This window comes from Mustela nigripes, chromosome 4 (genome assembly GCF_022355385.1).
Source record: "Mustela nigripes isolate SB6536 chromosome 4, MUSNIG.SB6536, whole genome shotgun sequence".
Classification (NCBI taxonomy): domain Eukaryota; kingdom Metazoa; phylum Chordata; class Mammalia; order Carnivora; family Mustelidae; genus Mustela; species Mustela nigripes.
In genome coordinates this window covers 52,065,351-52,089,675 of record NC_081560.1, presented here as the reverse complement: position 1 = coordinate 52,089,675, position 24,325 = coordinate 52,065,351, and the positions used below count along the sequence as shown (strand labels likewise).

General features: G+C 39.0%; 1 protein-coding gene across 2 annotated transcripts; it reads left to right on the top strand.

Annotated features, from left to right (window-relative positions):
- Positions 1 to 1,086: 1,086 nt before the first annotated feature.
- NUP42 (nucleoporin 42) lies at positions 1,087 to 23,563 on the top strand. Of its 2 annotated transcripts, XM_059396721.1 has the most exons (7): positions 1,087 to 2,438; positions 5,403 to 5,631; positions 7,309 to 7,403; positions 13,688 to 13,764; positions 14,503 to 14,589; positions 17,415 to 17,499; positions 22,711 to 23,563. In XM_059396721.1, exons 1-7 carry the CDS (start codon positions 2,327 to 2,329, stop codon positions 23,274 to 23,276), a joined length of 1,251 nt encoding a protein of 416 aa, XP_059252704.1. In that variant the 5' UTR covers positions 1,087 to 2,326; the 3' UTR covers positions 23,277 to 23,563. The 2 variants fall into 2 exon arrangements, with proteins under 2 accessions (XP_059252704.1, XP_059252705.1); XM_059396722.1 differs by lacking the exon at positions 7,309 to 7,403 and having other exon boundaries at positions 2,347 to 2,705.
- Positions 23,564 to 24,325: the final 762 nt, after the last annotated feature.

Genomic DNA, 24,325 nt, shown 5'->3' with positions numbered 1-24,325 from the left:
AGGAGTAAAGGAAGTGTTCAAAGAATTAATGGGGTGTGTCAAAAACAAAGATTAGAGGTCTCTCCCTGGCCAAACTGAGGATGATTTGAACCTCAAAATAATGACAGTAATAGATTATAACCCACTGAATAAAATTGGAAAATTGGAGGCCATAGTGATAGGAATAAATAAATGAAAGAACCAAAAAGCTTGGGGAGGAATGGCACATTTATACTTTCAAAGTATCTCCTTACAAAATCCTTATTAATAACAAAGACAAAAAGAGTCATTGTAGTAGCTCAGCAGACACCATCTTAACCGAGTGATCAAAGTAAACACCTCAGGTAATGGGACAAACTGAAATTGTGCACAACCTGAGAGATGCAATGTAAAGACCATGACATCATGTATGTGATAATCCTGCCAAAGATGCTTAATCTGAATCCAATCACAAGAAAATAGCAGATAAATCTGCATTGAGGAACTTCTACAAAGTAACTAGCTGTAATCTCTAATAGTTTTAAGGTCTTGAAAGTCAAGGAAAGATTGAGGAAATGTTCCAGGATGAAGAAGACTAAAGAAATACAAGTAAGGCTAAATAAAGGAAGAAAAAATATATATGAATAAGACAATAAGACAACTGGATCTTTTTCTTTTAAAGGCATTGGGACATTTGGCAAAACATGAACAGAATCTAAGGATTAGATAATTATTCATCAATTCTAACATCCTGATTTTGGTGATTGATTGTACTGTGGTTATGTGGGAGAATGTCTTTATAGGAAATAAAGTATTCGGGTGATGGGGTATCAGGTCTGCAATACATCTCTTATACTGTATTTGTAAATCTTCAATACATTTCAAAATAAGTAAATTGATTTTTTTTTTTTTTTTAAGTAAGCTCTACATCCAGTGTGGGGCTTGAACTCACAACCCTGAGATCACGAGTTGCATGGTCTACTGCCTGAGCCAGCCAGGGGCCCCACTTGAAATTTTTTTTTTTTTAAATAAACTAGGTTTAAATAAACTTGGGCATAGAGATTACTTAAAATAAAAACTTTAAACTACATTGTAGCAGTTATTCCCAGTGCTTTTGTAGCTTCCACTGTATTCAAAATCCAAAGATGCGAACAAGAACAATGGCCAATCATCTTAAAACACCAGGGATAAATCTATAATCCAACAAAGTCATATTTTTTGCCTCCTGGCAACCAAGGAGACCGCGAACCAGAGGAACGGTAGGGGTGTTTCACCCTACGAAGGAAAAGACAACTAAGATTTGCGGACTAGGTGGATTTTAGGTAAGATTATACAAGCTCAAAGCAAAGCAGAGCTCTGTGTAAAGGCATCAACATCAGATCTGGACTGAGCAGTGGATGTGGGGTCACGTTTCCTTGGAAACTACAATTTTTTTTTTCTTTTTAAGATTTTATTTATTTGTCAGAGAGAGCGCGCACAAGCAGTGGGAGCAAGCAGCAGGCATAGCAAGCAGAGGGAAACAGGCTCCCTACCCAGCAAGGAGCTCAACCCGGGACTCGTGCCAGCAGCCTGGGATCATGACCTGAGCAGAAGGCAGCCGGCAACCGACTGAGCCACCCAGGCCTCCTGGAAACTACAAAGTTAAGAAAAATAGGAATGCTTTTTTCAGGAACGCCTTATCGGAAGCTGGGCACCTGGATAGAAATGGTGCTGCTTCTCTGTGTCCAAGAGTCTCAGCTCCTCCAGGCAAGAGTGGGATGTTTCATTCTTACTGATACAATTTCAAACAGCGGCGCGTACGCGGACTTGAAAGAACTAGCTTTCTCAGAGTGTAAGAATGTAGTGTTTATCCAAAGATGGGGTTATGATACTTTTCAGTTGCAGTCTGTCCTTGAAGGAAACACTGTTTCCTGTTTACATTATAAGTGGCTATATCGGTTTTCCACCTGATGAATGGCTGCGCGGATTTTCACTTTCACAACAGTACAAATGCAAATTACAACTCGGTCTCTCGAACCCTCCGTGGCTGTGCTGAAAATCTAAATTTCCTTAACCTGCTCTCCTCTTATTTCGGAACCTCAAGCTTTCCTGGCAGTCCGAGGCTCTGCACCACGCGCAAACGCGCCTCTTCCCCCACGTTAACCATTCAAGCTTTCCGCTCTCCCAAGCCCAACTCAGTGAGCGGGGGGCCGCCCGCTCTTCTCAAATCCTATTGGGTAGGACCTACGCCTCTCACCGCAGGGCAGGGGGGAGGTGGGGACGCGAGAAGATGACGTCACGGGAGCAGGGAGGGACCTTCGGTTGCTTTGGGCTCTCCGTCCGCTGAGGGTGCTGACTGAAGACCGTTCCGTGGGCGACGCCGTCGGCTATGACCATTTGTCAGTTCTTCCTTCAAGGCCGGTGCCGCTTTGGAGACCGGTGCTGGAACGAACATCCCGGCGCCGGGGGTGCGGGCGGAGGACGGCAGCAGCAGCCCTCAGGTGACGTGCCCCTCCATCCTCCGCCGCCGGTGGAGCGGGGGAAGGCCTGGAGCCAGGGCCGTGGGGCTGAGAACGGGCGTCCGTCGTGGGGCCCGTCGCTCGGCGTAGCGCGGCGGCGCACCAGTCAGGTGACGATGACGTGCTGGCGTCGTCCCCTTTTCGGTCCCGCCCACAGGCCCGGCCCAGGTTCTCTCCGGTGCTCCTCTGCGCTGTGTGGGGATTCGGCTGGTTGTAGTTGAGGGGATGAAGACGGGGACTCGGCCTTTGGTACGAATGCGAAACCATGAGTTTTTAGGTCGGAAGTACGTGTCAAAACTCTCGTGTCTGTGCGTGGGGATGGTCCGGAGAATGGGTGTAGGTCGACCCAGACGCCTCCTTGCTTTCCTACCCTTCTGCGTACTGGTTCTTTTGTCTCCCTTGACACCCTAGATATAATTTTTACTGATTTTTTTATTTTTTGAGAGAGGCTAGCCGTTGGGGTCACAGCCAGGATGCTGAACGTTGGGGAAGTCGCAAACTCCTTCGAACAGTCTAATAGCTGCAAAACTCTACCCTAGGCGAGTGTACGTGCTCGTAACGTTGGAGGTGAAACTGGAAGTTGCCCAGTAAAGAACTCTGAGGTAGGGGCGCCTGGGTGGTCAGTGGGTTAAAGCCTCTGACTTCGGCTCAGGTCGTGATCTCGAGGTCCTGGGATCGAGCCCCACATCGGACTCTCTGCTCAGCAGGGGGCCTGCTTCCCCCTCTCTCTGCCTGCCTCTCTGCCTGCCTGTGATCTCTGTGTGTCAAATAAATAAATAAAATTTAAAAAAAGAAGAAGAAGGACTCTGAGGTATGAGAGAAGGGGTGTGGAGGACCGCGTTACCCTACTCCCTGGGTCTAAGTCATTGTCAAAGTTTTGGGAATATTTAAGCCAATTGTGGATGAGGTGAAAGGAGGGCGTTCCAGGAGAGGAGGGATCGGACATGAAACCACGCAAAGCAAGGTTTTAAAGGTCAGATGAATAAGTAGGTTTTTATTTTCTTAGGATTGGAACTTAGTCCTTAAAAGTATCACAAGATGCTGACCCCCTTCTGTAACTTTCCTTCCCTTCCCTCTCTTAGGACTGTTCGTCTCATCTTTAATTTGTGTTGCATAGTGGTTTCACGTCTGATCGCTCCTCTTGAACCCAGGCCTTTTGCATCACCCACAATTAGTCTTGTGAAATATTCCAAGCCAAAAATTAGGACTCGGGGTCTGATACTTGGGAACGTATTTCCTTGGAAAATGTGACTTAATATTTGACGTTCTGTGGAGACTCACAATAGATGTAGTAATTAGAAAGCAAATATTTAATGGGTTGATGGATGGAGAGAATATAAATAAAACTCAACAAGTAAACAGTATTTATCTCCCAGAAATGAATGCTTTTGTAATTAATAAATGAAGACCAAAAGCTATATACAAAAGAAAGAATGAACTTCTTTAGTTGTGTCATCCCCCAACGAATTTGGAACTTCAGAAAAATAAAATACCATTAACACTTAAATGAGGGGTCTGGCCCAGCAATCTGTTCTTTTTTCTCTTTGGTTTTATTAGGTAGTTTTAGAGTTGGGAGATGAATTTTCATGAAGGAATATATCTCTCATCATTCCAGTTTTTAATATATTTCATGGCATATCTCTTAATTCAGTCAGAAACAAAGCAAATTATCTTGGTTCCAACTAGGAAGTGCTGAGTAAATGAGGTAGTTTAAGATTTTATTTGACAGAGAGAGAGCACAAGCAGGGGGCGTGGCAGGCAGAGGAAGCCTGATGTGGGCTCAATCCCAGGACCCTGGGATCAGGACCTGAGCCAAAGGCAGGTGCTTAACCCACCTGAGCAGCCCAGGTGCCCCACAATTTTTTAAAATACAGAGACGGGGCGCCTGGGTGGCTCAGTGGGTTAAAGCCTCTGCCTTCAGCTCAGGTCATGATCCCAGGGTCCTGGGATCAAGCCCCGCATCAGGCTCTCTGCTCAGCAGGGAGCCTGCTTTTCTCTCTCTGCCTACTTGTGATCTCTGTCAAATAAATAAATAAAATCTTAAAAAATAAATAAATAAATAAATAAATAAAAATAAAATACAGAGACAGGGGAAGAGAGTCCTGTTGCTTCGTTGTGATAATTATGAAATATTAGAATCTGCTGATAATAGAACTGAATGCATTTTATTCACATGTAAATAATCTCCCTGTGAAAGATAGGTGGGTAGATGTTATTTCCCCAGAGGGAGGACTGAGTCAAGTAGATTTAAGCATCTGTTCAAGGATAGAGGGTAGAATCTAATTTTTCATATTCAACAAACTCTTTAATACATTGTCCATTTTCTTGGGCGCCTGGGTGGCTCAGTGGGTTAAGCCGCTGCCTTCGGCTCAGGTCATGATCGAGGCCCGCATCGGGCTCTCTGCTCAGCAGGGAGCCTGCTTCCCTCTCTCTCTCTCTGCCTGCCTCTCCATCTACTTGTGATTTCTCTCTGTCAAGTAAATAAATAAAATCTTAAAAAAAAAAAAAAGAATCTATAAATACATTGTCCATTTTCCGATGTTACTGCTCTATAGGGCACTGTAAGAGAGCAAAGAATGATTAAGACAGCTTTTTATCCTGAAGGAGTTTATGATTTAGGATACATCCTAAATCTACTATCAAGCAATTATTTACTTAATAAGCTTATATCAGCTGAACTTACTAATATATCATTATTTTCCTCAGGGTTTGCACTTCTCTCAATCTTGTTAAACAAAATATGCCATTAGACCATTACATGATTTGTTGTTTACAAGTAACTATATGTAAGTCAAAAATGAAGAGTTTTCTGATTTAAAATGAGTGGCAGTGTGGTGCTTGTTGAATCTTTGTATAATGTCTGCCCATAGTAAGATAATATTAATGAAATTTTTAGAGGTTTAAAAGAGGTATTGCCAATAAAATTGTTTTATTCTTTATTTTCAGGTAATAACAGACGTGGATGGAATACCACCAGCCAAAGATACTCCAGCGTTATCCAGCCATCCAGCTTCTCCAAATCAACACCATGGGGGGGCAGCAGAGATCAAGAAAAGCCATCTTTTAGTTCCTTCAATTCTGGAGCTTCAACTAGCAGGAACAGAGGGTTTGGAGTGTCCCAGAACCCATTTGCTTCACCCAGCCCTGATGGGCAGAAAGATGAAAAGAAACTTCTGTAAGTGGTAGCCTTCAGAGAAATTACTACCCATTTGCTTATTTTTTTTTTTTTCAAAAGTACCTACAATATTTTCTTTAAAAAGAAGTAATATTGGAGCACTCTCTCTGTCTGCCTCTCTGCCTACTTGTGATCTCTGTCTGTCAAATAAATAAATAAAATCTTCAAAAAAAATCATTAAAAAAGTCAGAATAAGCAAAAAGAAGAAAAAGCACCCACAATCCTATTACTTAGAGATAACTACTATTTTGCATATGTCATAGTATTTACCCTTAAAAATATGTCCCCTTCCCATACCAGCGTAATGACTTCTCAGAGCTAATTATGCTTTTTCCATTTTTCTATTGATAACAGTATATTGTGAATATCTTTCTAAGGTAGTTTTGCTTGAGTTTGTTGTATATTATTAGTTCTTTACAAAGCATGAGGTAATTTAAAGCACTCTTGGTGGTCACTTGTACTCTTGGTGGTCACTTACGGCATCTGATATATTTTTCCTAAAACTTTTACTTCCACTTCCCCGTTGAAACTGGTTTCATTTGATTTCCTTCATTACTGTAGAGTAGATTCCCTATTATTTCCTGATCATAGTAGAATGTGTGACTTGTGCCAAAATAGTCCCTGGCATTCTGTAACTGTTGCTTCAGCTCCCAGGACAGTACTTAAATATATTCATTAGTCTTTTATTTCTCATAATAAATTAGAATGAGTGTTAAACATTTTGATCCATATATCATATGCAATTGATTTTTTTTTAAATAGGTAAAAGAGCAAACAAAGCCCACCTTCCTGTATTTGATGTTGTAAAAATCCTGAATTTAGTACAGTTATCTCTGTGGTATCTCTCATTTTATTAATTGTAACGTTCTTGATGGTGGAGGGAAACATTTAATTTAGAGTTGAATCTACCCATCACTTTGCCAATAAATTAACTATATGGGTGTGGGTCTGTTGTCCCTTTTTGCAAAATATAAGAATTAGACAAAATGATCCTAAAGTGCTACCCACTTTTAAAATTTTATGGTTCTATATTACGTGGTTCTTTTTTTTTTTTCCAGTGTTCCAAAATTCATTGTTTATGCGCCACACACAGTGCTCCATGCAATACGTGGCTCTTTGTTATTGATGTTTACGATAATGAACGAAGAAAGATTAAAATTAGTATTGTATATTTTAGTTCTTTAAAATATGTGTAGTTTGATAGTTCTCATTTACCAAATCTATTGCTTAATGGTTCAATTAACTGGAAAACCAAAACCATGAACTTATTTAATATTATAATACTTAAAATCATTAAATATAGTTCTTAGTTCATAAATTCTGCTCTAAAGAATAGTCTTCAGAAAATACAATGGAAAAAATCTAGGGGCACCTGGGTGGCTCAGTCAGTTAAGCATCTGACTCTTGATTTCAGCTCAGGTGGTGATCTCAGAGTCCTGAGATTGAGCCCTGTGTCAGACTCCACCATCAACGGGGAATCTGCTTTTCCCTCTTCCTCTACAGCCCCCTTTGCATGTGCACTCTCTCCCGCTCTCTCTAAAAATAAATAAAATCTTTTCTTTTTTAACCTGAAATTACATATTTACTATAATTTAGAATTTCAGTCATTGAAAATTATAAACAATAAATTTTAACAAGCAGATGAAAAAGATCCTTTGCTTTTTTTTTTTTCCCCAGGGAAGGAATTATAAAAGATATGGAAATTTGGGAATCATCAGGGCAGTGGATGTTTTCTGTTTATTCACCAATGAAAAAGAAACCTAATATTTCAGGTAATTGAGAAATTGTATTTTTTTTAAATATGTTTTACAACTCTTATTTTCTAAAACCAAGAGCATGCCAAGTAAACTAACTACAAACTTAGCTACAGTTAAGAAAGTTTGGACATTGTTTCGAGTATTCCAGTATTCTGGCAGAACTTCGTAATTCAGAAATAAGGACTAGAAGATACAGTTCTGTTCTTTTTTTTTTTTTTTTTTAAGATACAGTTCATTTAAGATACATAGTTCTCATGAGAAAATACTGAAATCAGTACCCACCACAATTCCAGTTCTGTAAGCCCCCGAAGAATCTCTGCTTTCTTGTTTACCTATGGGTACAACTTCAAAATCTCTTAGCTGCCTGCAGTGACCTGAAGATTCACATCTTACCTGTCATTAAGGCTGTGGCTGCCTGATGCTGTTCTCCCTTTCTTCCCTATATTTTCTTCTAAAGATAGCTATTTTTCATAAAGCATGTTGAGACCTGTCCTGGAGATAATGTTTGAAGGTAAAGAACTTCAACTGGACTACAGGGATAGCATTTGTTTAGAACGCCCTTTTTCCCTTGTTTTCTTTGTTTCATAGTCCCTAAGCCCTTTCTGAGCTGAAAGCTAGAGCACCACACTTTTCTAATCCCTCTTGGGTGGTCCTGGGCATCTGCCCTACAGAGTAACCAGCAAGTATCTAGCAGATGAGAGCCTTTGCGATCTCTCAGAACTCTGGGATCCCTGCTCTCTCTCAGCTCATTTCCCTATGAGTATTGGTATCACATCAGTCCTTAGTTATTTATTCACTCAGTCATTCAAGAAAATACTTACAGAATTTCTTTTGTGCTAGGCCCTATTCTTAGCTCTAAGATAGTGATAAGCAAGACAGACAAGGTCCCTCCCTTACAGAGCTTATATTCTTGAAGGAAGGAGACAATAAGTAATATAAATAAATACGATAATTTCACTGGTGTTTTCTTTTCTTTTCTTTAATTTTGGTAAGATTTATTTATCTATTACAGAGAGAGAGAGTGCACAAGCCAAGGGAGGGGCAGAGGGAAAGAAAGCAAGAGGGGAGCAAACTCCCTGCTGAGCGGGGAACCCAACACCAGGCTTGATCCCACAACCCGTGAGGTCAACACCTGAACTGAAGCCAACTTAACCAACTAAACCACCCAGTCTCCCCTAAAAAATAATATTTTTAGTATCTGAATATTCCATGTGATATTTGGGACATACTTATACTAAAAAGGTATTTGTTATATATTTGAAATTCAAATTTAACTGGGTATCCTGTATTATTATTTGCTAAGTCTGGCAACCCTATTCCTGAAATCATTCTAAAGGCTCAAAATTCAATTTTCATAATAGTACTAAGACATTAATTGCCATTTTGACTCTGTTGACATTTGCACTATTGGTACAAAAACATTGATGGGTAAAACGCAACTTACTGTACTAGCAGACTATAGTAGTCAATACAAAACCATTTTTTTAAATTTTTTTTTTTAAGTTTTATTTATTTGACACAGAGAGATCACAAGTAGGCAGAGAGGCAAGCAGAGAGAGAGAGAGAAAGAGAGAGAGGAGGAAGAAGGCTCCCCGCCAAGCAGAGAGCCCAATGCGGGACTTGATCCCAGAACCCTGAGATCACGACCCGAGTGGAAGGCAGAGGCTTAACCCATTGAGCCACCCAGGCGCCCCCAAAACCATTTTTTTTTAAGTTTTGTTTACTTAAGTAATCTCTACAACCAGTGTGGGGCTCAAATTCACAACTTTGAAAGGCAGCTATGCTCACCACTATGCCACCAACGCTCAAATTCACAACCCTGAATCAAGAGTCACATGCTCCTCTGACTGAGCCAGCCAGGCACCACTGTAAAAAAAAAAAAAAAATCAACGCCTTTTTTCTCTTAAAATTTCTGATAAAGAAGTAAAAATGTTGATTTTATTAATCTTGACCCTTGAGTGCACACCTTTTTAATCTGTGTGACAAAATGGGAAGCACACATAAGTGCTTCTGCCACATACTCGGATATGATAGTTGTCTTGAGGAAAAGCACTAAGGTTATCATTTGAGTTGTGAGCTCAACTAGCCACTTTTTTCACAGACAATATTTACTTGAAAGAATGACTGATAACTCTCGTTACCTAGACTTTGGTATTTGGCAACATTTTCTTAAAAAACTAATGAAGTAAGCCTATCACCTCAAAGAAAAAAATGTCTATTTTTTAGCCTTTTTTTTTTAATTTTTAAAGATTTTATTTACTTATTTGGCAGAGAGTGGGGGGAAGCAGGCTCTCTTCTGAGCAGAGAGCCTGATGCGGGCTCTATCCCAGGACCCTGAGATCATGACCTGAGCCGAAGGCAGAGGTTTAACCCACTGAGCCACCCAGGCGCCCCAATCATTTTTTTTTTTTTTTAAGATTTTTTTATATATTTATTTGTCAAAGAGGGCAAAAGCACGGAGAAGAACAGGCAGAACAGGCAGAGCAGGCAGAGGGAGAAGCAGGCTCCCTGCTGAGCAAGGAGCCCAATGTGGGATCCCAGGACTCTGGGGTCATGACCTGAGCCAAAGGCAGGCACTTAACCAACTGAGCCACCCAGGTGTACCAAAAAATGACTGTTTATTGCCAGTGACAAAATTCAGGCTTTCAAGTGAAAATTATACATGGCTGAAAAATCCATTCTAAGCGCAAGATAAACCATTGGATTTAATATAGTAGTACAAAAAGTTAATGAATATGGTTTGAGTTTGCATTATAGCTAACCTTTAAGAAACTATAACCTCTCAAGTTTTGAGGTAGTGTCAAAAAAGAATGTCCATAATTACCTGAAAAAGCTATTTAAGTCCTCCATTTCCAACTACTTATCTGTATTAGAACAAACTTTCTTCATATACTTCAACTAGGCAACAGATTGCAACAGATTGAATGTAGAAGCAGAATAATCCAGCAGGGGCACCTGGGTGGCTCAGTGGGTTAAAGCCTCTGCCTTCAGCTCAGGTCATGATCCCAGGGTCCTGGGATCGAGCCCCATGTCGGGCTCTCTGCTCCGCAGGGAACCTGCTTTCTCCCCTCTCTCTGCCTGCCTCTCTGCCTACTTGTGATTTCTCTCTGTGTGTCAAATAAGTAAAATATTAAAAAAAAAAAAAAAGAATAATCCAGCAGTCTTCTATTAAAGTCAAATGTTAAAATAATTTACAAACAGACCCTCCATCTGCAAAAAGCTGATGACCCACTGCAAGTTCTGAAGAGGGTTACCATTTCTTAGCAATAAAATATTTTAAAATTACGGTATATTTAAAAATTGGCAAACATAAGACAAGCCTGCTCATTTCACTAAATTTTTATTTTTTTGCTTTGAAAATTAGTCTTTTCATTTATGTTGATATGTAGTTGGTTCCCTTTTTTTTTTTTTTTTTAAGGTTTATTTATTTATTTGACAGACAGAGATCACAAATAGGCAGAGAGGCAGGCAGGGAGAGAGGAAGAGAAGCAGGCTCCCTGCTGAGCAGAGAGCCCGATGCGGGGCTCGATCCCAGGACCCTGAGATCATGACCTGAGCCGAAGACAGAGGCTTTAACCCACTGAGCCACCCAGGTGCCCCCCCCCCTTTTTTTAAGATGTATTTACTTATTTGAGAGAGAGAGTGTAGGCAGGGGAAGAAGGGAAGAGAGAGAGAATCTCAAGTCGACTCCAAGGTGAACATGAAGCCCAACACAGGGCTCAATCCCATGACCCTGAGATCATGACCTGAGACGAAATGAAGAGTTGAATGCTCAACCGACGTACCACCAAGGCGCCCCTGGTTTCTTATTTTTATGTGATTTAATATGTTCTGTATTTCTTATTTTTCATTTTAAATATGGTCATTATTGATATGTATAACCTATATATGCAAAAGCTTTTGGGGGTTTTTTAATGATTTTTAAGAATATATTTGGGTCATGAGACTAGGAAGGTGGTGAACTACTGTCCTGGATTTTTTTTTTTAAGATTTTATTTATTTGACAGAGAGAGAGATCACAAGCAGTGGGGAGGCGTAGAGGGAGATGCATGAGTAGGGAGCCCGATGCAGGATTCCATCCCAGGACCCTAGGATCATGACCTGAGCTGAAAGCAGACATTTAACCTACTGAGCCACCCAGGCACCCAACTGCTGTCCTTAGACATCAATTATAATGAATTAACTTTTCCTGTGCATCTAAAATGATATTATTTTTGTATCACCCTTGAGAGAATTGAGAAAATACTCACTCACATAATTTTCTGTGTCCTGTGGGGCTCAGAGGAGGAACAGCTGGAAGGAGGAAAAAGTGACTTGAGGGACAGCATTCCTTTAGCTAAAGTGTTTATCCTTTCTTAGGGGACAGTATTGAAGATGAGTCCTAAGTGAAAAGAAGGTTGTCACTTAGGGGAATTATTTGGGGAAAACATTCTTGGCAACGGGAACAACTAGTGCTTAGGCCCTTGTAGGAACAAGGTTGGCAAGTTTGAGGACTAGTGAGGCCTGAACCACTGGAGGAGAGTGAATAAAGTAAAGAGTTATAGGACACAGGCCATGGAGTCAGCCAGGAGCCCCGTCATATTAGGCCTAATTGTTCTAGGTAGCCATGTGGAGCTTTAAGTGGGAGAAGGACATGATCTGATTAGAAAAAACTTACTTGGACTGTTGTATGAAAAGAAATGGTGTGTAGGGAGTGGTGGGGGGTGGAAAGCAATATAAAGGCAAGGAGATGAGTTAGGAGACAAATGCTTGTGACTGACTGAATTATCATTACTAGCGGTGGAGACAGAATTGGTCAAATCCATGGTCCATTTCGGAGAGAACTGGGAGGATGCTGATTAATTAGATGTGAGGAATGAGAAATGCAAGGGGATTCCTAGGTTTTTTGGCCTGAACAGTTAATCAAGATGGTATAAAGATAAATTGTTAGAAGAATCCAAGGTTTTGGGGGCACCTGGGTGGTTCAGTGGGTTATGCCTCTGCCTTCGGCTCAGAGGGTCATAGTCTCAGGATCTTGGGATCAAGCCCCACATCAGGCTCTCTGCTCAGCAGGGAGCCTGCTTCCCTCTCTCTCTGCCTGCTGCTCTGGCGACTTAATGATCTGTCAAATAAATAAATAAAATCTTAAAAAAAAAAAGAATCCAATGTTCTAATTTGAACGTTTAGTCTTTTCTTTATTCTGGGGTATAGGGGTTTGTGGAGTTAATGATATGTGGGATATGAGTAATTCTCTGTAGAAAACATCCTGAACTTTCTTTAGAAGTTTTCCTAATTATAAATTTATGGCTGGTGCCATAAAAGACTTGAAAAATACAGAAATATGTAAACAAAATAAAGATCACCTGATTTCATAGAGATAACTATAGCATTTTTGAGTCTTTTCTTTCAAAATATACACACACAACCATATTTCCTGTATACATATAAATATATAAAATTAGGATCATAATCTAGTTTTGTATTCTACTTTGTTGTTTTCAGTTTGTCTCTACTACTAAAAATACTAGAATGAACATCTTCATACATTAAACTCTTTGTTTGTATATCTAATTATTTCCTCAGGTTAAATCCTAGAAATTCTATTAAGGACAGAAGGTGTAAACATATTTAAGACATTTGATGCTTATTTAAAATTTTTCTCCCAGAAAAACACCTTTTTATTTCCCTTAAAAGAAATTTAGGAAAATATCCATTTTACCACATCCTTAATAATAGTAAATACCATCCATTTTTAATTTTTTCCATTAAGTAAAGCATTTTGTCTCTATTTTTAGTTGTATTTTTAAATCAACTTTTTTATTTTACTTATTTACTGGCTATTTGAATTTTTTATGAATTGGGTGTTTATTTGCCCATATTAACTTATTTTTCTTACTGGTTTTTAAGTACTATTTATACATTGACATTAGCTCTTCTCCAGTCATATATGTTACAGTCATGGTTTTCTTAGTTTACCATTTGCCTTTTAGTTTTGCTTATAGTTTCTGGCATGCAGAATATTTTTTAGACAGAAGTTTGAATGTGTATGTGGTCAACTCTTTCTTTTCTTTGTTATTCCTTCCATCCCATTTATCTTTAGAAAATTTCTCCCTTTGAAAATCAGATATCCAATTGTATTTTATTTTAATTTTATACTTTGTTCAACATTAGAATATAGGCTTTGAAATTTTTCCTTTTGATTATAAAAATTTCCTTGTGATCAGCATCAGCATATTTTCTTGTCTTGAACTTCTAGCTTTACTATAATATTAAAAGTATTGTTATTTATTTTAAAGATTCCAATTGATTCCTCACTTCAGGTTTTACAGACATTTCACCAGAGGAGTTGAGGCTTGAATACCATAACTTCTTAACCAGCAATAACTTACAGAGTTATGTAAGTTTGTTTCCTATTCATCTACCTTGATACCAGATTAGCTGTTAATTACTGTCTTCTCTGTTTGTAGTGGCTTGCTTATATGTTGGCAAAGTGAATGAGGTCTAGAATTTTTCTCAAGACAAGGCTATTTGTATTTTCTAAATTACTTTCTTTGAAATTGGTTGGTTATCTAACACGGTAATAATATATTTTGGCTATATAACTAGGAATGTCACTATTTTTATTAGAAATAATAGCAGTTATTCCTAGAAGTCAGACCCTTTCATCATTTGACATTTATGGAGCGTCCCTTAGGTGCAAACACCATGATGAATGCTAGAAAAACAAAGTGAAAAAAAGACACCGTCTGTCATATTAACATTCTCGTGTATCAGATGTCAAAAAATAAAAAAGCTGGGCTTAAGTAAGTTTGGTGCTGAAGGAAATGACATAAACTGTATTTTGTGTTGTTTACGCTCATGATCAAGCATTTCTACTAGTACCCATGTTTGCCTCCCATCCAGATATAACTCTCTGTGTGCTGCCACATACTTGAGAGTCTGAACCAGGGAACATCGGGAGTTGGAGAACAGGGAGGGAACTATAGCTGGAATATCTTAGGCAAATAGTACAATTTGCCATAAAAATGTTTTATAAACTTTTTGTGATTTTGGCAAGTAAAGACATGAAGTTGTTGGAGAAACAAAGTTAAAACACTCAAAATTGACTCATTATTTTTCTGTCTTCTCTCTTCAGCTAAATTCCCTCCAACAGTTAATAAATCAATGGAGAAATAGAATAAATGAACTGAAGAGCCTAAATACATCAACTAACATAGCCTTGGTGAGTAGTGGAGAATTTTCTACTGGAAGTATCTTATCTGTTGCTTTTTTGCAGAGAATTTCACTTTGAATTTGGAAAGCAAAACTAAAATTCTCTGTCAGGAATTATGATACACACACATTCTCAAGACTGTATCATCATTTAAAGTCACAGTCCTGGAATTGCTTTCTCTCTGTTCCTTAGAAAAGCACAGATAACTTTGCTTTCCTAAAACTATTTTTAGGGTAAAGTTTTTTACTTTGGTGGTCTAGTTTTGAAAATATATAAATTTAAGTATGTAACATTATTAGCATTTACAAAGAAATTGCTCTGAAAAATGATATGAATATACATTTAGACTAATGTATACTTTTATGACTGAAAAACACTCACCATATGTTCCCTAACTTATATAGAAATGCCTTTAGTAGATACATACCCACATACATGGTCCTGACTGTAGCATATTCATTCTCTATCACTAAAGTTATGATGTTTTAGGGGCACCTGGGTGGCTCAGTGGGTTAAAGTTATGATGTTTTATTCCCATAAAAACTCTTTAGGAACCTTATTTTGAAATAAGATATTTACAGTTTCCCTGCTGATTTATGCTTCTACTTTCTGAAAAGGATATGAGAGTTGTGGTTATGTAACTTAATAAATGACTATGTGACCATTCCAGCACCCACCCCTTTCTTAAATATGTACTTCCTAAACAGACTTTTGGGTGAGCTCATTTCTTCACTGTTTAGTTGTTATGATGCCATTTAAATTTAGTAGGACATATTGTAAGTATTCTGTCCCTATGTGAGAGGTGGCCCAGCTCACCACTGCTAATGTAGAAGAGATAACTGAGTCCAAAGAACTACAGAACTTCCCTTGGGATTAGAACATCCTTGCCCTTTGTCAGCTCTCTAGGGGCCCCTCCAAAGGTGAGGAGGGTCCTGAACAGTCCACCCACAAGGGGCTTAGAATGTGTCAGTAGTTTATTCTTTATGCCAAGTAGTTAATTCTTTGTTCTTTTAATCCAGCATATGTATATGTTTATCTGTTTACCTGTTGATGAATATTAAACTGAGGGAGAGAAGCTAGACCAAAAAAGAAAACAGAAAAAAAGTACCTACTATGTGATTTCATTTATATGAAAAACTAAAGAAAACAAACTTCATCAGAGCACCTGGGTGGCTCAGTCAGTTAAGCATCTGACTCTTGATTTCAGCCCAGGTCATGATCTCAGGGTGGTGAGATTTAGCCCCTTGTTGGGCTCTGCACTCAGTGCAGTGTCTGCTTCACATTCTCTCACCTCCCTCCTACTCACTCTCTCTCAAATAAATAAATTTTTAAAAATCTCTCTCTCTTTTTTTTTTTTAAGATTTATTTGTTTATTTGACAGAGAGAGACAGCAGGAGAGGGAACACAAGCTGGGGGAGTGAGAGAGGAAGAAGCAGACTTTCCGCCAAGCAGGGAGCCCAATTCGGGGCTCGATCCCAGGACTATGGGATCATGACCTGAGCCAAAGGCAGACAGTGACTGAGCCACACAGGCACCCCTTTATAAATCTTTAGAAAAGAGAAAGCAAACCTCATTTATAGTGATGGGAAGGAGATGAGTGGTTCATGGTACCTAGGGTTTGAGAGAGGCTTGACTGAGAAGGAACACAAGGGATCTTTGAAGGGTGATGGAAATATTTTAAATCTTGATTGTCATGGCTATAAGTTTGTCAGAACTCACTGAAATATATGTATGTATGACAGATGCCCTTTATTGCTTATAAACTACACTTCAGTGGAATTGATTTTTGAATAATGCTATTGAGGCTTCCAAATGAGAGAGATCATATCTGTTTGAGTTGATCAGGAAAAGATTCTTGGGGGTAAGGAGTAAGGGAAAGTTCCTCAAAAGGGAGATTAAAGGGTCACCTGGGTGGCTTAGTCAGTTGGGCATCTCCTTTGGCACAGGTCATGATCTCAGGGTCCTGGGATCAAGCCCCACATTGGGCTCCCTGCTCAGTGGGGAGTCTTCATCCCCCCCTCCCTTTACCGCTCACCCCAGCTCATGCTTTCTCTCTCAAATAAATAAATAAATAAATAAATTTTTTAAGGGAGATTAAGATTTCACTATGTACAGATGAAAAACATTTCTAGTGTAGAAAATAGCAAGAACAAAAAGTATTCTCAGGGATAGGAAATATTTACTGGAGTTCAATAGTAAGCTTTTAATGTAATTATGAATCAGCTTGAGGTCAAGAATTAGAGTAAGCAGATTGGGTAGCCTCTAAAGGCCCTTTATGTGAAATCTTGGTTTCTTGATAATTAACCTATAGACACTGAAAAATATTAATAAATTTTTTTTCATTTTCAAACATATTCATTGAAGAAATTTAGAAAATATTTTAGAAGCTTAAATTAAAATTAAAATTAAAATCACCCATAATTCATCAGCCAGTTGTTCTTATCTCATTGAGATTGGTCTATCTTCTTCTGTGCATATTCATATTGTGGACATTTTTCTATGTTAAACATATTTTTTAAGTGTACATTTTAAAAATTGAATTTGCCTATAAAGTGTATGGGAAAGGTAATTCAGAATTATTCATCGGGTGCCTGGGTGGCTCAGTGGGTTAAGCTGCTGCCTTTGGCTCAGGTCATGATCTCAGGGTCCTGGGATCGAATGCCGCATTGGGCTCGCTGCTCAGCAGGGAACCTGCTTCCCTCCCTCTCTCTCTCTGCCTGCCTCTCTGTCTACTGTGATCTCTTTCTGTCAAATAAATAAATTAAATATTTTTTTTAAAAAAAGAATTATTCATTAATTACTTTATTATTTACCTACTTTTTTTTTTTTTAAAGCTCTCAGATGTAAAGGATGGAATAAATCAACCAGCACCTGCATTTGGATTTGGCAGTACAAATGCAGTAACATTTGGATCACCAGGTAAATGATAAAGTAATGTAACACTTCATTAATTTTAGAAATGTGGGATTTTAGAGGTTTTAGATCATAAAGTCTGAAGGTATGTTAAGTGGCTTTTAATTTTTTTTTATTTTTAAAATATTTTTATTTTTAATATTTTTAAATTTAGATTCATTTAATTAACATATAGTGTAGGGGCACTTGGGTGGCTCAGTGGGTTGTCTTGGCTTGGGTCATGATCCCAGGGTCCTGGGATCGAGCCCCACTTCGGACTCTGCTCGGCAGGGGGCCTGCTTCCCCATCTCTGTCTCTGCCTGCCTCTCTGCCTATCTCTCTGCCTACTTGTGATCTGTCAAGTGAATGAATAAAATCTTTAAAAAAAAAGCAAACATATAGTGTATTATTAGTCTCAGAGGTAGAGTTCAGTGATTCATCAGTCTCATATAACATCCAATGCCCGTTGTATCATGTGCCCTCCTTAATTTCTATCACCCAATTACCCCATCCCCCAACACCCTCCCCTCCAGGAACCCTCAGTTGAATGTATAGATTGTTCTAGGTTGTGATCTCTCCAGTTTCATTCATGATTTTATTTATTCAGGTCCTTTCTCTTTTTTCTTTTTGGAAAATCTGGCCAGGGGGTTATCAATCTTACTAATTCTCTCAGAGAACCAGCTCATAGTTTCATTGATCTGGTGTACTATTCTTTTGGTTTCTATTTCATTGATTTCTGCTCTAATCTTTATTGATTCTCTTCTCCTGCTGGGTTTAGGCTTTACTTGCTGTTTTTTCTCCAGCTAGTTTAGGTGTAAGGTTAGGTTCTCTGTTTGGGACCTTTCTTGTTTCTTGAGAAAGGCCTATATTGCTGTATATTTTAGGACAGCCTTTGCTGCATCCCAAAGCTTTTGAACCATTGTGTTTTCCTTTTCATTTGTTTCCATGAATTTTTAAAATTCTTCTTTAGTTTCCTAGTTGACCCGTTCATTCTTTAATAGGATGTTCTTTAGCTTCCATGTATTTGAGTTCTTTCCAGCTTTCCTCTTGTGGTTGAGTTCCAGTTTCAAAGCACTGTGGTCTGAAAATATGCAGGGAATGATCCCAGTCTTTTGGTACCAGTTGAGACCTGATTTGTGACCTAGGATGTGATCTATTCTGGAGAATGTTCCATGTGCACTAGAGAAGAATGTGTATTCTCTTGCTTTGGGATGGAATGTTCTGAATATATCTGTAGTCCATCTAGTCTGGTGTGTCAATTAAAGCCCTTATTTCTTTGTTAATCTTCTGCTTAGACTATCTGTCCAATGCAGTGAGGGGGTGTTAAAGTCCCCTACTATTATTTTATTATCAAGGTGTTTCTTTAATTTTGTTATTAGCTGGTAGGGGCATAAATAGTTACAATTTTTAGGTTTCTTGTTAGATAGACCCTTTAATTATGTTATAATGTTCTTCCTTATCTCTTATTTCAGTCTTTGGTTTAAAATATAATTTGTCTTTTGACGTCCTTTAGCATGATAAATGGCTTTCCACCCACTCCCTTTCAATCTGAAGGTGTCCTTGGGCTTAAATGAATCTCTTGCAGACAGCGTATGGATGTGTCTTGCTTTTTTTTTTTTTTTTTTTTTTTTTTTTAAGATTTTATTTATTGGGGCACCTGGGTGGCTCAGTGGGTTAAAGCCTTTGCCTTCAGCTCAGGTCATGATCCCAGGGTCCCGGGATTGAGCCCCACATTGGGCTCTCTGCTCTCTCTCTCTCTGCCTGCCTCTCTGCCTACTTGTGATCTCTGTCAAATAAATAAATAAAATCTTTAAAAAAAAAAACTTTCAAAGATTTTATTTATTTATTTGTCAGGGAGAGAGAGTATGCACAAGCCATGCAGAGTGGCAGGCAGAGACGGAGAGAAGCAGGCTCCCTGCTGAGCAAGGAGCCTGATGCGGGACTCTATCCCAGGTCGATGGGATCATGACCTGAGCCAAAAGCAGCGGCTTAACCAACTGAGCCACCCAAGCGTCCCGTGTCTTGCTTTTTTAACTAATCTAATAATATGTCCTTTGCAGCATTTAGCCCATTTACATTCAGAGTAACTATTGAAAGATGAATTTAGTGCCATTATATTCCCTATAAAGTCAGTTTCTGTATATTGTCTCTGCTCCTTTCTGGTCTTTTGTTACTTTTGGGCTTTCTCGTCACTTACAATATCCCCTTTAATATTTCTTACAGGGCTGGTTAAGTGATCACAAATTCTTCTAGTTTCTGTTTGTCCTGGAAGCTCTTTTCTGTCCTCTTCTGAATGACAGCCTTATTGGATAAAGTATTCTTGGCTGCATATTTTTCTCATTTAGCACCCTGAATATATCATGCCAATCCTTTCTGGCCTCGAGGTCTCTGTGGATGTATCTGCTGCCACTCAAATGTTTCTACCCTCCTAGGTTAAGGACCGCTTGTCCTGAGTTGCTTTCAGGATTTTCTCTTTGTCTCTGAAATTTGCAAGCTTCACTGTTATAAGTTGAAGTGTTGACTTATTTTTATTGATATTGAGAGGGATTCTCTGTGCCTCCTGGACTTGAATGCCTGTTTCCCTCTCCAGGTTAGGGAAGTTCTCAGCTATAATTTGTAAAGAAAGAAAAACTTATGTATATACAAAAATTAAATTAAATACAATGAAAGGATAGAATATAACCATAAAAATGAAAATTAAAAAATACTTGAAAGAGTTGATAAGGGTAGTGTAGGTTCACCCAAGGGATGCCTGAGTGGCTCAGTTGGTTAAGCCGCTGCCTTCGGGTTAGGTCATGATCCCAGAGTCCTGGGATCAAGTTCCACATTGGGCTCCTTGCTCCGTAGGGAGCCTGCTTCTCTCTCCGTCTCTGCCTGCCACTCTGCCTGCTTGTGTGCACTCACGCGCGCGCTCTCTCTCTCTGACAAATAAATACATAAATAAATAAAATCTTTTAAAAAAGCAGGATGTAGGACATCCTTGTCTTAAAAAAGAGTTGATAAAATAAGAAATTGCTTGAAAAGGAAAAAGAAAAAAAGTTAAAATGGAAAGACTGTAAGATGCCTGGGTGGCTCAGTTAAGTGTCTGCCTTTGGCTCTGGTCATGATCCCAGGGTCTTGGGATCAAGCCCCACATCAGGCTCCCTGCTCAGCAGAGCCTGCTTTTCTCTCACCCTCTGCCTTCCCCTCCCCCTGCTTGTGCTTTCTCTCTCTCTCTCAAATAAATAAAGCCTTAAAAAAAAAAAAAAGTAAGACTGAGGAATCATTAAAAAATAACATGAATTCTATGTACTGTTTTTCCCTAGCGCTGAAGTTTTGTAGTTCTCTGTGATTGGTAAACTTGATCTTAGCTGAATATGTTGGTGATCTTCTGGGAAAGGGGCCTGTTGCACTGATTCTCAGGTGTCTTTGTCTCAGGGAGAATCGCACTGCCTTTGCCAGGGAGCCGCACTAAGTGTAAGCACTCCAGATTGCTCTTTGTAGCTTTTGTTCCCTGAAGGCTTTCCGTGCTGTGTTAGAGGATGAGAATGAAAATGGCAGCGTCCCAGTCTCTAACCCTAGAGCTAAAAGCTCATAACCTGCACTCCTCAGTATGGCCTCAGGGAAAAGCTGTCTTCCTGGTCTTCTTTAGCACTCTGTGCTCACCCAGCCTGTGACCAAGTGTTTCTATCTCAGGCATGCAACTCTGTTTCAAGTCTCCAAAGCCTGCAGACTCCTGCAGCTCATACCCATACCCCTCCTCCCCACGGGGAAAGAGGGGGGTGTCTCACCACAGTTCTGCCACTCGCTGGGCCCCTGCTCAGAGAACAGTTGCCCAGCCTGCCACAATTTGAGGTTTATGGCAACAAAGAGCAGAAAGCCCACTCCTGAGCTTGCCATTTGTAGCTGGCTTTGCCACTCTGATGCTTGAGAACTCTGCCACATTAAGGCACCCCAGGTCTTCCTTTGCGCTCTGGGGTCCTGAGATCACACTCTCCCCCATAGGATTCTGCCCTGCCTCACCACCTGAGCACCTTTCAGGCAGGCATTTCCCTCACTTGGATAGACAGACTTCTAAAAGTTCCCATTTTTGTGCTCCGCTGCTGTATCATTTTCTGGTAGCCAGCTTGCAAACCCCCCCCCCCCCCACCGCCATTTATCTTCTGATACATCACCTTGGATTCACCTCTCTGCATCTCCTACCTTGCAGAAAGTGGTCACTTTTCTGTTTGTAGAATTGCAGCAATGTTTTTCTTAGCTCTCCAGTTGAGTTCACAGGTATTCAGAATGATTTTTTAGCTATCTAGCTGAATTCCACGAACCAGAGAAAACTAAGGTCTCCTACTTCTACACCATCTTCCTCCCTCTCTTTAAGTGATTTTTAAATCATCCTTGCAGATTCTACTGCCTTCTATAATGGAGCTTCAGAGAATTTGGCTCATTAATCATTTGTGAAATAGGGGTCAGACTGGGCACATTTTTTGAAAGACCCTGTGGCTCAGGCTTTCAGAGCATATTTTAGCAATGGTTTTTCAAAAGTTTTATCAGAGTACATAGTAGCTATGGTAGCAGCACATTGAGGACCTTCTTTTCACAGTGCATAACAGTATAATATTGTCTCAAGTGACAATATTGTATCACTTTTTTCTTTAATTTAAAAGAAAAATTGTTTTAAGTTAGTATACAGAGGTAAACAGTGGTTCTTAGAGACAAAAAGGCAAATTAGGACTGAGGAGTGTGAACTGTCATAAAAAGTATAAAAATAAAAATGGCAACTCCAGAAAAATTTTAGCCAAAAACTAGAGATGTTAATTATTAGAGTACAATTTCATCAGATTTGTCTTAGTTGAGAGGTGGAAGGGGCTTGAGAATCACTCCATTTATACAGGAGGAAACTGAGATGAAGTGACCACTCTATATTTGCTTAAAAGAATATAGCTAAGGAAAGAGTTACTTCTTTGATAATGATGTGGCTGATTTATTTGAGGTTGAAACAAAGTGAAAGTCCACCTCCTGATCCCAGAGGTTTCTCAAAGCTGTACCCATGAGTGAGGATGATCAAATGAGGTCAGATATAGCAGAAAGATAGGACAACAGGGTTTAGTGGGTTTGTTCTAGCTTCTTCTTTTCACTTCTTCTTCTATCCAATAAGCTTCTCACATTCAAACATGGTAGAAATAAGAGAAAAAGGAGGGGTGGTTAATATGGTTACATTCTTTACTATAATAGGTTATTTTTTCCTTTTTCTGATTTTTGTAGGTTTTCCAGTGAATAACAGCAGCAGTGCTAATGCTCAGAATTTTAGTTTTAAACCAAGCTCTGCCCCTTCTGGAAGTCCTCCTATGTTCGGGAATACTCCAGCATTTGGAGCTGCACCCTCTGCCAGTTCTGCCATCACTACTTCTGTTCCAGCATTTGGATTTGGGAAACCTGCAATCACATCTGCTGCTTCATTTTCTTTTAAAAGTACTGCAGCCACTGGTTTTGGATCACCTGGATTTTCAGGATTTCCAACTTCCATGGCAGCAGGCTCTTTTGGAGCTCCAGGGGCCCCAGCCTTTGGAAGTGGTACTTCTGTGGCTGGTTTTGGTAGTCTAGGTTCACATTCCCACACTGCTTTTTCCAAGTCATCTAGCAACACCTTTGGAAACAGTAGCATATCTACCTCTCTCCCAGTCTCAAATGGCAGCACCACAACAGATAACAAATTATTCACACCCAAGGATCAACTCACAGCAGAAGAACTGGAGCAATTTCAATCCAAGAAATTTACTCTAGGAAAAATTCCCTTAAAGCCACCACCTACAGAACTTCTAAATATTTGAAAGGACAATTTTAAATACAGAAAAGAACAGCTCTTAAAATTGTTCTGAGTGGTTTGTATAAAATTGCTTTAAGTGATTTAAATATATACATAAATATGTATATATGTACATATATACTTAAAAGGAATATAAGCTTTCATTAATAACTTTAGGGGTCTTGAAATTCAATATTTTTTCTAAGTAAAGCATAAAAAGCACTCTGCAAGAGTTTTTTTTAAAAATTCAATTATGAATGGAATCGAAAAAAACTGTCAGTGTGCACTGAATAAAGTGCTTTTCTCATTCTATATCACTTTACTGTCTTAACATTTAAAGGTTTACCTTTAAATATATATATATATATATATATATATATATATATATATATATATTTGTTTATTTTTTAGAAAGGAGATCATTTCTAAAGCCATGAGGGGAAAAAATGCTTAAATATTTAGCTTGCTTATCAAATAAACATCAGTAGCATGACTATCCTTCATGTTAAAGAAAATTCTCTTAGAGAAATAATAGTTTTTAAACTTTTTTTAATTATTCAGACCAACAAGGCATTTTCCCTGCATAATTTTGTTCCCCCTCCAATTTTGACTCTCTTAAGGAATACCATTTGAGTTTTCTTGAACAGTTTTAGACTTATTTGTATCAGGGCCTAACTTCTGTATAATTCTGTTTATTCCTCACATTATCCCATCAACTTGGCAGGTTGTAAGAGGAATGGAAATTGTGGTCTCACGTGAATAAATAGAGTATGTGGTAGGGTCAGGATTCACAACCTCTGGTGAGCTTCTGTTAGAATTCTCAAACATGTTTTGATCTTCCTGTGCCCTCTCCCTGTGCCTGTATATCTGTGTAAGATATACAAGAGTGATGTCTTGTATATCTTACATATAGTTGATCCAAGCCAAAGACCTGTTATGAGTTGAGGCTTATGTGTCAGAGTTATGTTTTCCTCTCTCAAGCCTCCATAATGACATAGCTCGCACAACAGAACAGTTACCTGACATAGATCTGGGATTGAACTGATTTTTTAATGTGAAATTAGAACCTTACCT

Excerpts from the sequence above, each read along its gene's own strand:
- NUP42 (XM_059396721.1), top strand. The coding sequence starts at position 2,327 with ATGACCATTTGTCAGTTCTTCCTTCAAGGCCGGTGCCGCTTTGGAGAC. Across the intron at positions 2,439-5,402 it reads ACGGCAGCAGCAGCCCTCAG|GTAATAACAGACGTGGATGG; the intron begins GTGACGTGCCCC and ends CTTTATTTTCAG. Across the intron at positions 7,404-13,687 it reads AAAGAAACCTAATATTTCAG|GTTTTACAGACATTTCACCA; the intron begins GTAATTGAGAAA and ends TCCTCACTTCAG.